This window comes from Eublepharis macularius, chromosome 10 (assembly GCF_028583425.1).
Source record: "Eublepharis macularius isolate TG4126 chromosome 10, MPM_Emac_v1.0, whole genome shotgun sequence".
Lineage (NCBI taxonomy): Eukaryota > Metazoa > Chordata > Lepidosauria > Squamata > Eublepharidae > Eublepharis > Eublepharis macularius.
In genome coordinates, this window is record NC_072799.1 from 26,882,706 (window position 1) to 26,897,830 (window position 15,125).

Below are 15,125 nucleotides of genomic sequence, written 5' to 3' on the forward strand. Positions count from 1 at the left end.
CCTGCCTTGGGGGGGGGGGGGGTTGGGGGGGTGCGTGGGTGGGGAGTCTTGCACAGCTATCTGTTATGACATATATTGATATATGGTTTTTTTGGTAAAAGTTAGTACTGTAACTTAAGTTTTCCCTTTCATCCTCAGAATTCCAAACACAAGCCATACTTCTCCTGACTTTTATGTATAGGTGATTTAAGCCATTTACTACATCGAGCTGCATGATACTGCAATGGAGTTGTCCAATTCTAACATGTAAATATCGAGTGCTTAGCAGTGTAACACCCTTCTCAGCCCATTGACTTCCGTGGACATCAAATGGTAATAGAAGGATACAGAATATGTTTACAATCTAGTTTCAGGTGGGTAGCTGTGTTGATCTACAGTAGAAGAGCAAGATTCGGGTCCAGTAGCACCTCAAAGACCAGCTAGATTTCCAGAGTATGAGCTTTCGAGAGTCAACGCCCCCTTCTTCAGATACAAAGGCTGCAATCCTAACAACACTTTCCTTGGAGTAAACCCCTTGGGATTAAATGCGATTTACTTCTGAGTAGAACTGCTTAGGCTTGCTCCCTAACTTTATCTGAAGAAAGGAGCTCTGACTCTCAAAAGCTAACACTCTAAAAATCTGGACTCCAATCCTGCTGTTCTAATATTTAACATCTTTCCGCAGCTGCTCCTCGGGAAGGACGAGAAGAGCCAAGCTCCCTGACTAGACAACATCCTGCCTTAATATTGAAGGGGGCGCAGGGGCGAAAAGAATCCCCTCCCGCGCTGACAAGACAAAGCGCGAAAACACTCACTTGCCTGCGCGCGCACCAGCAGCAACCGCCACCCGCGAGCTCCAGCAGCCGCGCGTTTCCCGGCCGCGAACGGCGACAACGGTACAGCCCGGCGCGCTCTATTGACGTAATTCTTCCAACTGAGGGAGGTACGTGAATGGGGAGGGAGTTCTGTCAGTCAGTCCCGCCCCGCCCCGCCGCGCCGCGCCGCGCTGCCAGCTCGCTGGAGTTAGATTGAATGGTTGGGCTGGTTCTCGGTCGTAGCTGCAGAAAGGCGCGGCTTGGCAAGTAAAGCAGTAGAGGCTGTGCTAGTGGGCCTGAAAAAACTTCACGTTTCATTCGCTTGGTAGATCAGTAGGCAATACCAGGAGGGCGGAGGGATGAGAGAAAGAGAAAATTGGTGGACTGAGGCAACGATCCTCGTGTTCATTCTGATTTATTTACAATAAATGTGTTATGGCACCCGGTGCGTAAGGGCAGCGCTATAAAACCCCTTTGAACAGTAAGCAGCACAATATTTAATACATTTTCCATCTTGTGCTTCTTCCAAGGAACACAGCAGCATTCATGGGCTCTCGTTTTATCCTCACAACAAACCCACCCTCCCTGTGAGGTAGGCTGGGCTAACAAGGTCACCCAGTGTGGAGTTGAACCCAACTGTCCAAGTTTCTAGTCCAACATTACTACATCACTCCCCAACTGAAATTAAGTTTATCCTTGTCCACCCCACCCCAGCCAGAATTAGTTCCTAGGGTGGTTTACAATAATGTTAATCTAGACATTGCATGGATACATGGTGGTTTCTTCCAGCCCTTGGCAGCTGATGACAAAAGTCCACGTTCCAGGCTCCTGCCTGTATAGGAACTGTGCCTGCAGATGAACTCTCAGTCAAGCTGATTTTCGCACACATGTAACCATCTTACAGTGTGCTGCCATATGACATCACATTATTTATGATTTGAGATATTTACATCTTCGTCTTTCCGCACATGATCCCAAGATGGTTTGCAACTGCAGAAAAACAAGTTATGGTAAAACTAGTGTTAACAACACAGTGACAGCACAGACCTACCAATAAAAAATAAGTAAAAGAAGGAATTGTTATGTACTCAATAAAGCCTCCATTCCAAATTTAAGAATCCATTGATTAAAAGGACTCCAACAAGATAAGTAACTTCAAACACATTCCTGTATGTCTGTTCACATTCCTATGTCTGTTCATTTCTTAACTAAAGACATCTCCTCTCACAACAACCATTCTCTTAAAGCAACATATGTACACCACTGGAATACTGGCTCCCCAAAAGCCCTATAGAAAAGTATGGCCTTTTAAGCCTTGAGGTCTAAAATCCATCAAGCTGAGAGTGAGTTCCACGTTATTGGTGCCATTTAGAAGGTCTGGTCCATCACACTTCAGATAATGGGAGCAAGCAGGATCTTGGACGATAAGTTGAAAAAACAGGCCGGTACCTATAGGGAAAATTGTTCCTTAATGTTATTGGTACCAAATAGCCAGGGTGTTAGAGGGCAGTACCAGCACACTGGGAAACTTGTGCCAGTCCTGAAATGTTCATCCATTTAAAGACATTTTCCTACAAATAATGAAAAACTCTTGGACTTATTTCTCTTTAAACATAATTAAGACTGGGTTGCAAAAATATCAACAAAGTAGATCTCTTTACCAGCCTTATTATTTATTGCATTTTTATCTCACTCTCTTTTCAAGGGCCCTGATCTGGATAGCCCAGGTGAGCCCGATCTTGTCAGATCTCAGAAGCTAAGCAGGGGCGGCTTTGGTTAGTAATTGGATGGGAGACCAACAAAGATCAGGGTTGCAGAGGCAGGCAATGGCAAACCACCTATGTTGGTCTCTTACCAGGAAAACCCCACCAGGGTTGTCATAAGTCAGCTATGACTTGAGGGCACTCTACCCACTCCCTCTATGGAGCTCAGAATGGTATACATTTCCCCCATTTTATCCTCAGATCAACCCTGTGAGGTAGTAGAAAAGAACAAGAGTCCAGTAGCACCTATAAGACTAACGAAATTTGTGGTAGGGTATGAGCTTTTGTGAGACACAGCTCACTTCTGACATACAGACTTAACACGGCTACCCATCTTGACCTGTGAGGTAGGTTAGGATTAGAGTGTGTCTGGACCAAGGTTACCAAATGAGCTTCAGGCTACTTCTGTTGGCACAACTCCAGCTTTTACACTGTGCTTGTGCTCAAAATATTGGTAAGGTACAGACCTCTGATTTCCCTCCACAACATCTCATAACAAATTCTTAAACAATTCATCCAGAATCATTCCATATTCATGGGTGGAACAGTAATTTACAAGTATAGAGAAAAGAGACAAATTATTGTTTCAGACAAATAAAAAAATAAAAAGGAGGGATTTTATACATGTGACAAGATGTGAAAGAACAAATTGTAGGACCAGATTGTTAGATCAGCAATGAAAGAACATAAGTACAGCCTGCTGGATTAGACCTGTGGGCTGTGGTCCATTTAGTCCAGCATCCTGTTTTACCCAGTGGTGAATAGTTGCCCTGGAGGGCCAACGAACAGGGCATATAAGCTAAGGTCTTCCCCCATGCTGTTTCTTAGCACTGATGTTTAGAGGTTTGCTGCCTCAGTATATGGAAGTTCCCTTTACACAGTATGGCTGGTAGACACTGATGGCCTGTCTTCCATAACCCTGTAAAAGCAATCTATGCTCATGGCCATCCATTGGCAGCAAACTCCATAGCTTAATAATTTGTTGACTAAAGAAATACTTCCTTTTGTCTGTTGAACCTGTTGACCATCAATTTCATTGGGTGTCCCTGAGTTCTAGTATTATGGGAGAGGAAGGAAAAGCTCGCTTTACCCACTTTCTCCACCCCATGTGTAATTTTATAAACCTCTATCTTGTCCCTTTTTCTAGACTGAGAAATCCCAGACTCTTCAGCCTTTCCTCATAAGAAAGGTGCTCCAATTCCTTAATCATTTTGGTTGCCTTCTTCTGTACTAGTGAATGTACAATGTGTAGTATAGTTGTTCAAAAGTCCACTCTGGCCTTTGAATCTGCAGTTTCATTGTCTGATTAGATATACAGTATGTTGTGCAAGTCTTTTCTTTCCCAATCATAGTTTCTAGAAAGAATATTAGTTTGCAGTGGGGCTGAGCAGCATTCCCCCAACACCAACTTCTGGAATTAGCCAGCCAAGTAAGAGCAGAACCAGCAAAACGAGGTTCCCCCTACTCTCAATGCAGCCAACTTCTCCATAAGTATACCATGGTAGATGGTATCTGTCCGGGGTCAGCAGCCCAGCCCCCGGACTTGCTGGCAGACAGCGGCAGGGGGCAGCCGGGAGACAGCAGTTCAGCTGCTCTGTCTGGCAAACAGAGCCAGACCCTGCCTACTCCAGGGGGAAGGGGCAAAAGGCCAAAGCCTCAGAAGGCTGGAGGGAGCAGGGAGAAGCCAGCTAGTCCCACCCACCATGGGGGAGAAAGGGGGCTAAGCAGGCTAGAGGAAAAGGGCCAAGGCAAGGGGAACAGGGACACAGCAACAGCCCAGACAGAGCCCTTACCTTCCAAGGAGGAGAAGCAGCCACCACAGCCCAGAGCCACACCCTGGCTAGAGGACAGCAGCCTGGCTCAGGAGGTGCTAGGAGCCAAGCCCCTCCAGGTGGAGCTGCCACAGGCATTCTGGGGGAGGAGATGGGTAGCCCCTCCCAGCATCAATGAACAGGCAGCACAGAAGCTGGTCAGGGCAGCTCCTCGCGAGCAAGGCCAGACAGGCTCAGCAGCACAAAAGCTGGCCAGGGCAGCTCCTCGCGAGCAAGGCCAGGCAGGCTCAGCAGCACAGAAGCCGGCTGGGGCAGCTCCTCGTGAGCAAGGCCAAAGAGACCTCAGCTGGGGATGGCTCGCATTCAACCCCACCCTGCCAGCAAGGCAAGGAAGCCAAGAAGGGATTAGTGGTAGGAGGGAAACACCTGAGGGAAGGCACAGCTGGGCCAAGTCAGGAGAGGGAACAAGCCTAGAAGGAGGGCAGGGCGGGGAAAGGAAGCCCTATATAAGGTGGCTAGGAAGAGCTCTGAGGGGGTGGGGTGTGAGTGAGGAGTGATGATGTGGAGTGAGAGCAGTAGGATGCAAGGGTGGTGGCTTGGAGGAGAGTTCTGGAAGGAGGAGATGAAGGAGGATGCAGAGGGTAAGCAGGCCAGGTTGAGCAGGCCAGCGAGTGGACTGAGAGGGAGTCTGGGTGAGGTATACCGCCCCTCCTTCCACAGAGCAGGGTCCTGCAGAGTCCCTGGCCCCCCTGTGACGTCAGGAGCAGACTGCCCAGTGCCACGCCCAGCGGCAGCTGCGGCAAGCCCTGACAAGTTGGTGGCCCGTACGGGGAAGGTCGTTCCAACGCAGGCGCCAGGCGAGGGGATGCATCCCAATGCCACTACAGAGCTCAGACCATGGCTAGAGGCACACCTGGATGAGGTGTGGAGGAAGCTGGAGGCAACCTTCCAAGCAGCTCAGGTGAAGCTAGCACAGGCGGTGGAACACCAGATACAAGCCTGCGCCCCCACAGCCACTCCACCAGTGGTATGCGCATTCGCGTGGGAAATTAACCCACCAGCCGGCAAGGCGGTGCAGGGGCTGTGCGCCACCGTGAGAATAGGACGGCAGACCCTACAAGCCCTATTGGACTCAGGGAGCGCAGTATCAGCAATTCGTTCCCAACTTATCCCAGCTGACACCCCAGTGCATCGCTGGGTCCCGGTGACAGACGTGATGGGCCGCACCCAGCCGTACCCTATGGTCTGGATCACAGTGGAATACCTGGGAGCGCTCCGCCGCCTGGAAGTGGCCAAGGTAGCCCACTTACCGCTCCCTATGCTGCTGGGGAGAGATGCCCCGGGGTTCTCCAGGCTACTTAGGGAGGCAGCCGAGGGACTGGCAAACCCACAGGTTGCCCCAGCGCTGCAAGTAGAGGAGGCCCCCGACCCGGATGAGGGTCCCTCTACCAGACCAGGAGCAGGCCCGCAGGCCAAGGAACCAGCGGAACCCCTGGCCGACCGCCCCTTCTGCGAGGCCCAAGGGGCAGATGAGTCCTTACAGCGCTTGCGGGAGACAGCAGCTCGTGAAGAGGACCGAGTGCAGGATGAGCGGAGGTCCCAACGGCTTCCCCGCATTGAGAAGCAAGGAGGGGTGTGGGTCCGCCTAGCCCGTGCCCCAAACGGCCAGGGAGAGATCCGCCAGCTACTGGTGCCGGCAGCTTACCGGGCAGAAGTCCTCCGCACGGCCCATGAACACGCTTGGGCCGGGCATCTGGGGCACCACAAGACCCTGAAGAAGATCCTCGAGCAGTTCTTCTGGCCCTCTGTGAACGCGGACGTGAAGGCCCACTGCCGCTCGTGCCCCACCTGTCAGCGGGTGGCAGCCCGGCGCCCACCAAAGGCCCCCCTCTCCCCGCTGCCCGTCATGGAGACGCCCTTCCAGCGCATCGCGATGGACTTTATCGGCCCACTGCCACGCACGCCCCGGGGCCACCGCTTTGCCCTGGTGATTGTGGACTATGCTACACGATTCCCTGAGGTCATCCCGCTTAAGACGATGCAGACCCCGGGGATGATACGAGCCCTGTCCAAGCTTTTTGCCATGGTGGGACTGCCTGATGAAATCTTGACAGACCGGGGGGGGCCGTTCCGGGCCAAAGCCATGCGTCAACTCTGCCAGAATTTGGGGATCCGGCAGGTGTTCACCTCGGCATATCACCCTCAGACTGACGGTTTGGCAGAGCGTCTGAACCAGACCGTCAAGGAAGCCTTGAGGAAGATGACACGGGACAAGCCTCGACAGTGGGACCTATACATCGACCCCCTCATGTTCGCCCTTAGGGAGACCCCGCAGGCGTCCACTGGCTTTAGCCCCTTTGAACTGCTGTACGGGCGCAAGCCGCGGGGGATGCTCTCTCGGCTGGCGGAACAGTGGGGTCCCCGCACCAGCAGCCCTGCTCCCCCCATACCGGAGTACATGAGCCAGCTCCGTGGGCGGGTGCAGCAGTCCCAGGCTGAGGCCAACCGCCAGCTCACCCACGCCCAGACAAAGCAGAAGGCGGCCTATGACCGGGGCGCAAGGATGAGGACCTTCCAAGTCGGAGAGAAGGTCCTGGTACACCACTCGGTGTTCCCACGGGAGGAGGGGGACCCATGGAGGGGCCCTTACCAAATTCGGAGGGTGCTGGGCCCCACCACCTATGAGCTGCAGTGCGGGCCAGGCCGACGCCGACGGAGAACCCTGCACGTGAACCTGCTCAAGCGGTGGCATGAGCGGCCAGAGGATGGGTGCGCCTTGGCCGAAGACCCCTTAGACCTCCCAGACAGCGAGCTGCCATGGACCGCTGACGCCCCGGAGTTCGAGGAGCCGAAGGTGGATCCACAGCTCAACCCTGCACAGAAGGCCCAGCTACAGGCCCTGTGGAAGCAAGCGCCCGGGGTCTTTTCAAGACGCCCCGGGGTCACGAACCTGGTGCACCATGCCATCCCCACCCAGCCGGGGCAATCTGCACGGGCAACCTGGCGACCCATCCCCCGGAAGCAGTGGGAGGCGGTGGATCGGGAGACGGAGGAAATGCTGCGCCTGGGGGTGATTGAACCGTCCCGAAGTGAATGGCGCAGCCCCATCGTGTTGGTGCCAAAGCCAGACGGGTCGACTCGCTTCTGCATTGACTACCGGGAACTGAACAAAGTGGCCAAGTTCGACGCATACCCCATGCCGCGGGCGGACGTCCTAGTGGGGCAACTGGGGCCGGCCCGGTACTTGTCCGCCCTCGACCTGACGAAAGGGTACTGGCAGGTACCAGTGCGCCTGGAGGACCGGGAGAAGACGGCCTTTGCCACCCCCCGGGGCCTCTTCCAGTTCCGCCGCATGCCCTTTGGCCTCCACGGGGCAGCGGCTACCTTCCAGCGGCTGGTGGATCAAGTCCTGGGGGACTGTCGGGACTTTGCAATGGCTTACATTGATGACATCGTCATCTTCAGTCCCGACTGGCCCTCCCACCTACAGCACCTGGAGAAAGTCCTCACCGCACTCCAGAAGGCAGGGCTGAAGGCCAACCCCAAGAAGAGCCACTTGGGATTCCAGGAGCTCAAGTACCTGGGATTTGTCATCGGAGGTGGACAGATCCGACCCCCGCCTGAAAAGGTGGCCTCCATAGGGGATGTGCCCCAACCACAGACCAAGCGTCAGCTCAGGAGGTTTCTGGGGCTTCTTGGCTACTACGGGCGCTTCATCCCCCATTTTGCGACCCGCTCAGCCCCCCTGACGGACTGTCTGAAGAAGGGCAGCCCTAGTCGCCTCGGCTGGACGCCGGAGCGGGAGGCTGCCTTCCAGGACTTACGCACTGCACTATCGGACACCACCAAGCTCTGGAATCCGGACTTTGAGAAACCCTTCGTACTGGCAACTGACGCATCGGCCTCAGGCCTGGGGGCGGTCCTGATGCAGGAGCAAGATGGAGGGAGGGTGCCCGTCTTGTTCCTGAGCCGCAAGCTCCAGCCAGCAGAGCAGAAGTATGCCACCATTGAGAGGGAGGCCCTTGCCATCAAATGGGCCGTGGGGGCTTTGCGGTATTATCTGGCGAATAACCCCTTTACATTGGTGACAGACCATGCACCCCTCCAATGGATGCACCGGATGAAAGAGCACAACCCTCGCATCCTGAGGTGGTACCTGTCTCTACTGCCATACCGGTTCACCATTACCTACCGCCGGGGGACCAGCCATAGGGATGCGGACTTCATGTCACGGCTCTTCGAGCCAGACCCCCCCGAGCCAACGTCCAGGCTAAGAGGGGGGGTGTGTCCGGGGTCAGCAGCCCAGCCCCCGGACTTGCTGGCAGACAGCGGCAGGGGGCAGCCGGGAGACAGCAGTTCAGCTGCTCTGTCTGGCAAACAGAGCCAGACCCTGCCTACTCCAGGGGGAAGGGGCAAAAGGCCAAAGCCTCAGAAGGCTGGAGGGAGCAGGGAGAAGCCAGCTAGTCCCACCCACCATGGGGGAGAAAGGGGGCTAAGCAGGCTAGAGGAAAAGGGCCAAGGCAAGGGGAACAGGGACACAGCAACAGCCCAGACAGAGCCCTTACCTTCCAAGGAGGAGAAGCAGCCACCACAGCCCAGAGCCACACCCTGGCTAGAGGACAGCAGCCTGGCTCAGGAGGTGCTAGGAGCCAAGCCCCTCCAGGTGGAGCTGCCACAGGCATTCTGGGGGAGGAGATGGGTAGCCCCTCCCAGCATCAATGAACAGGCAGCACAGAAGCTGGTCAGGGCAGCTCCTCGCGAGCAAGGCCAGACAGGCTCAGCAGCACAAAAGCTGGCCAGGGCAGCTCCTCGCGAGCAAGGCCAGGCAGGCTCAGCAGCACAGAAGCCGGCTGGGGCAGCTCCTCGTGAGCAAGGCCAAAGAGACCTCAGCTGGGGATGGCTCGCATTCAACCCCACCCTGCCAGCAAGGCAAGGAAGCCAAGAAGGGATTAGTGGTAGGAGGGAAACACCTGAGGGAAGGCACAGCTGGGCCAAGTCAGGAGAGGGAACAAGCCTAGAAGGAGGGCAGGGCGGGGAAAGGAAGCCCTATATAAGGTGGCTAGGAAGAGCTCTGAGGGGGTGGGGTGTGAGTGAGGAGTGATGATGTGGAGTGAGAGCAGTAGGATGCAAGGGTGGTGGCTTGGAGGAGAGTTCTGGAAGGAGGAGATGAAGGAGGATGCAGAGGGTAAGCAGGCCAGGTTGAGCAGGCCAGCGAGTGGACTGAGAGGGAGTCTGGGTGAGGTATACCGCCCCTCCTTCCACAGAGCAGGGTCCTGCAGAGTCCCTGGCCCCCCTGTGACGTCAGGAGCAGACTGCCCAGTGCCACGCCCAGCGGCAGCTGCGGCAAGCCCTGACAGTATCAACAGCTGCAAGGACACACTCCCTTTGTCATTCTTCCAGCAAAGATAATCAGTGTGCACGTGAGTGAGTGATAGTAGATGGCTGAAGCAAGAAAAGTGTGCAGACTCCACTATAACTGCAGATTGATGAAACACACCCAAAGACGTTGGAAACCAAGCCTCAGAATACTATATCAAGTGAAGACCACTGTGTGAGTGCAATCTACAGTCTGCTAAGCATTTGAATTTGAAAGACAAGAGCATCAGGAGCATTTTTATATTGGTTTCTAAATGTATGGGTGTGCTTGTTTAACATAAATATTGTACAATTGACCACTGAGGAAGGCCTGAGGGCCGAAATGCATCTGATCTGTCTTTGTGTCTGTCATTGGACTGTAGCATCATCTGTATATGGAGAATGATTTAGTTACTTTTAATAGATGCATGTAGCCTGTAATTTGGGCCCTATGCGTTTAACTTGTTTTTAACTACAACCTTGTGTACGCTCATAATAAATACTTATTTGCAATATTTTTATTTTAGTTTGTAACTTGACCCTATATTTTCCGCCGTGACAAGAGTATTGCAGCATTTGCAGCAACAATGAGACACTAGCTCATCAGGACAATCAGCTTGCAATTACATTTTTTGAATGACAGTATTACAAAAGTAATAATTTGTGAGGGAGATTTATCTTCAACTAAATCATTTATAGTATGTGCAGACAGAGTTGCTAACTGTCCTGGAGAAAAATATCCTATCCCTTTAATAGAGATTTAATGGGCTGTTATTTGCCAAGTGATGTTATTTACCTCCATGCTATGCAAAGCTACACCTGCCCATTTCCACCCATCAAACCTCTATTTGCATAGACTGTTGGCAACCCTATGCAAAGGGCAGAATAAGACTGTTTTATTGAGCTTGACTTGGTCAAAGGGAGCATAATTTGTATCATTAGATGATAATGTTAACATTTTATGGCTTGGACTCTGAAAAAATTATGACAAATGTAGTACTTTAACCCTAGAACACTGGCCAGCAAGGCTTAACTGAGGTGTACAGGAAGGGCCTATTTGGCTGCTCTGTTCAAATCAAAGGTAATGCTATGTTCTTCCTGAAAAGACTGACTTAGTTGTTCTCTGGTGTGTAGTAATGTGCTCCATTCTGATTTATATTTACATATAAATTCTGTGAAGTTGTCTTAAACTGGAATCTACTTTAGCATTGACAAAGCTATCTAGAAAGTAATCTTCATGATATCAGGATCAAGCTTGATCCATCATCTGGTTCCTGGACAATATAAAAAATTATAGTCGCTGTGGGAGCAGGGAACAATTGGATTGGGACCATAGTAAAGGATGCCAGCAGATCTGGAGAAAAATATCCTGCCCTTTAATAGAGGCTTAATATTTGGGAATGGGCAGCTGAAACTATTCATGGTGAGGTAAATAAAACCCCTTGGGAAATGACAGCTCATTAAGCTTGTATTAAAGAGACAGAACATTTTTTCGCTAGGTAGTTGGCTACCTTAGCAGCCTGAACAGCCCAGACTAGCCTCAGCTTGTCAGAACTTGAAAGCTAAGCACATTTGGCCATGGTTGGTACTTCAATGGGAGATCACCAAGGAAGACCTGCCCTGCTATGATAACCCCCCTCCTGCTTATCTTTTGCTGTTGAAATCCTTCATCAGAAGTCACCACAAGAAGGTTGAGGTTAACATACAGATCATCCTCCCAACCTCTAACACTACAGCCCTGATCTGACTCTAACCTGCTCAGAATTTTATTTTATTTTACTTCATTTACATCCTGCCTTTCTCTCCAGCGGTGACCCAAAGCAGCTTACATCGTTCTCTTTGCCATTTTCCCCAACAACAACCTTGTGAGGTAGCTTAGGCTGAGTGTGATGGGTCCAAGGACGTCAAGAGAGCTTCTGTGGCAGAGCAGGTCCTAATCTGCCACTCTAGCCACTACACCACACTGTTTTTGACTTTTAGAAAATGGGAGATCCCAGTCTTGGCTCTCTAGTATCTCATATACTGGTATTTTCAGAAATCATTCCTAGGTGTACTACTGCTACCTCAGATCTTTTTAATATAGTTGTCAGGGATGAGATACAGGTTCTCATTAGGGTTACCAGCAGTCCTGGATAAAACTGTCATGTTCCATTAATGGAGGCTTAATGTGTGGAAATGGGCAATGGAAACCTTGCATGGCATGAAGGTAAATAATACCACTTGGTAAAAAACAACCCATTAAGCCCCTATTAAAATGGCTGGAGTTTTTTCTCCAGGCAGTTGGCAACTCTAATACAAAGCTCTGCCTGTTCAGACCTCAGTATAATTTTCAAAGCTGCATTTCATGAAAACAGCAACAGGAGAGGTATGTATGTACTCTGCGAGCAGCAACACTACAAAAGCAATATTGAAAAAGTGCAAAGAAAACATGTTCTGAAGGGTCAAGTTCTATAGGTAGCATATTGTAAGTCTAATTTATCTGAAGAGTTTCTTCACTGTTTCATGCTAATTTTATTTAGATGGAGTACGTTGCATATGAGCCACTGAGCAGCATGCAGATTTTTTGTCTGTCTTAATGGAAACCAAAGGGAACCATGAAATCACTGAATGTCCCTGATTACCTCAGTTCGTAATCATTAACTGAAAAGATCTGTGATGAACTTAGTACCCAGGTGCAGAGTTTGGAATCTGACCCTTACTACATCTAGATAAACATTATTGTAACAGATTCTGAAGCCCTCTTTTCAAGCTTCACTCCGGTCTGAGCAGTTCGCTTCTCAATAGCCTTACAGTATTTCATAGTATTAGCTAATAGCTTAGAGGACGAAAGCATGATTCTCCTTACCATGCTTTTCTTGTGCATCATTTCCACGTACTCGGCATCTGTGAAAGGTAAGTTACTACTTTGGTGAATCTTTTGTTACTGGTGCCTTTTATTCATGACAGTATCTGAGTAGTTTTATGGATGAGATCACAAATATCTTCCCAATTCAGACCCTTACTTCTAGTATAATTTTGATAAAATCAGTTTTCAAATCCCACAGTACTACTTAGATAATACTTATCTTCCAGTATTAGGAAACAAAAGTTTTAGTAGAGTCTTCTTTTTGAAAAAATTGTGTATGTGTGGGGGTGTAATATATGTAATTAATTTTCTTTGACATTGAAGCGATTATTCTCATACTAACAAATTCATTTTAATTATTTTTGAGCTCAATGTCAGTTTGAATGATTGAACTGCTACTGGAATGAATACAAAGATGCTAGTTAGTTTGCAGTTTGAATCAGGGGAGTTTTTAAAACCGAATGGAGTAAAAAGTCACATCCAAAATAGCATAGCTCAGATCATGTCACCTTCAGTTTAACCATGTTGTAGAAACCTTGAAAAGTCCTTGTACAACCACAGCCGTTCTTAAAATGGGGTTGATGTTAAGATTTAAGTTCGCTCAGGATGATGACTGTGGAGCGTCCTTTCCTCCTATTGGGTACATGCTACTTGGCCAGTCAGTGAACTTCCTGTGCATGAGGTAAATCAGGCTATTCAGTTTGTGTTGACATGATGTGACTAGCCACACGACACAAGAGACTGAAATAGGAACTTCTTTGACTAAACGTAGGACTCTCTGTAGCCAACCTTTAGTCATCTAGAATTTTAGTCTGGAATACAGAACAGCAGTTACAACCAATCTTCAAGCTTTGCAGTTGTTTGTTAACTTTGTTTATTGGATTTGGAAATTCAAAATAAAATATTTTTTTTAAAAAATCTTCAAGCTGGGTTAGGATGATGCCCTGAAAGGACCAATTCAAAGGACTATCACTTGTTTTGTCTTCTATGTGGGATTGTTTAAGGTGGAATGTAGGTTAGAAAAAATATTTTTAGGAAGTCTGGTACTGTGGTCTTAAAAGAGTGTATGAATGGAAGGCTGGGCCTTCAAAGTTCCCACCCTGAGACATTTTTTCAGCTGCTCTCTCTTCTGCTAGAACCTGAATCTCTGCATGTAGCTCCGCCATGCACTGGAGACTTATTTTGATCCCCATTGGTTACATATTGAGGGGAGTATTCTTCCCTTGGGGGCTTATTTTCCCTCAGTGGTGCTTATCCATGATAAGAGACCAAGTCACAACTATGGGTCTAATGATAAATAATTTGTTCTTGCGACCTCCTAGGATCCACCACAATGATTTTTAAACTGGGATGACTTGTGAGTTCCATGCTTGAAATTCAGTTCCTACACATGTGGTGGCCTGATTCAGGTCGGGACCACAGCAAGCAAGGAGAGGTTTCAGTAGGGTTGCCACCTGTCCAGAGAAAAAATGTCTCTTTAATAAAGTCTTATTCATCTGTTATTTACCATTTGATGTTATTTACCTCCAATGCTGTCCAATTCTACACATTAAACCTCTGTTAAAGGAATAGGATTTCCCCCCCCCCCCGGTCTTTTGGCAACTTAAGCTTCAATCTTCTCTGTGCTGTTGCCCTGTTGGGGAAATTGACCCATACATGGCTACATGTAGGTTCCCCAGGAGGGCAAGTAGCAGCTCTCTAGGGCCATTGCAGGTGAAAAAAATGACACAGGGTAGAAATGCCGAAGCTCAGTTTCCTCACAGTCCCAGTCTGAATTGGGCCCTTGTGCCCCCCAGGAGTTCAGTTCAGGATGTGGACCTCCCAGGGCATCTCTGATTGAAAGTCTTCATGGTAGACCCAAGGATAATATGTTGTTAGGCTGTGTTAGTGGATCACTACAAATGCTTTAGTATGTTGTTTGTGAGACCTGATGACTTTGGATGCTGTGACACAGTGGAATGCTCAGCTAACTACTTCACCAGTTGCCAATAGACTGACGTTATGAACTCCTTTTTAAAACTGAATGGCACCTTAACCACTCTTATTTCCTTTTTTCAAGAATTTTTTATTGCTACTCTCTAGCACAGCAGTGTTCTTTTGTTTGAAAACTTGTATCTTTTGAATTATGGTTAGTAATTCAAATGTAGCAAATGGCTATAATAAATTGAAATGGAAAGAAATGACAGAGCAAAACAGATTTTCAGTGAAGTCAAATCTGTTTTGAAAGATGGCAATTTTTCTTGTACCTTAAGTTTGAAAGCAAGCTGTGGCTGCAGGGGCAAGGTGTGAAGCTTAGGTTCCAGGCAAAGAAGACATACACAAGTTGGTAGCAGTGTTCCCGCTAATGTGAGCACGTGAGCAATCGCTCACAGATTCTGACTCCTCTGCTCACAGCTTCTCAGATGTAGCTCACAGATACTAACCCTCAGGCGGCCCTGCCCTCCCACTCAGCCAGCATCTGCAGGTGGGCCCTATAGGGATGGAGAGGGGATGGAGCCTCCTCCCTTCCTGGCTGTGGCTGGTTTGGCCCCCAGGGTGGTGCCAGAGAGCGCCTCCAGCCACTGCTGGCTCTGTAGCTGGGGAACAGAGCAGAGCT

The 15,125-nt window shown here is 49.8% G+C and overlaps 2 protein-coding genes across 2 annotated transcripts in view; one reads left to right on the forward strand and one right to left on the reverse strand.

Annotated features, from left to right (window-relative positions):
• Window positions 1-863, reverse strand: part of TRMT10A (tRNA methyltransferase 10A) — a 28,084-nt gene extending 27,221 nt beyond the window's left edge. The window contains exon 1 of the mRNA XM_054990249.1: window positions 795-863. The gene's annotated coding sequence lies outside the window, so the exon portion shown is untranslated. The remainder of the gene's footprint in view (window positions 1-794) is intronic.
• Window positions 864-12,424: 11,561 nt separating this feature from the next.
• Window positions 12,425-15,125, forward strand: part of MTTP (microsomal triglyceride transfer protein) — a 46,655-nt gene continuing 43,954 nt past the window's right edge. Inside the window, exon 1 of the mRNA XM_054989816.1 lies at window positions 12,425-12,576. Coding sequence (XP_054845791.1) covers window positions 12,516-12,576 — 61 coding nt within the window. The 5' untranslated portion in view covers window positions 12,425-12,515. The remainder of the gene's footprint in view (window positions 12,577-15,125) is intronic.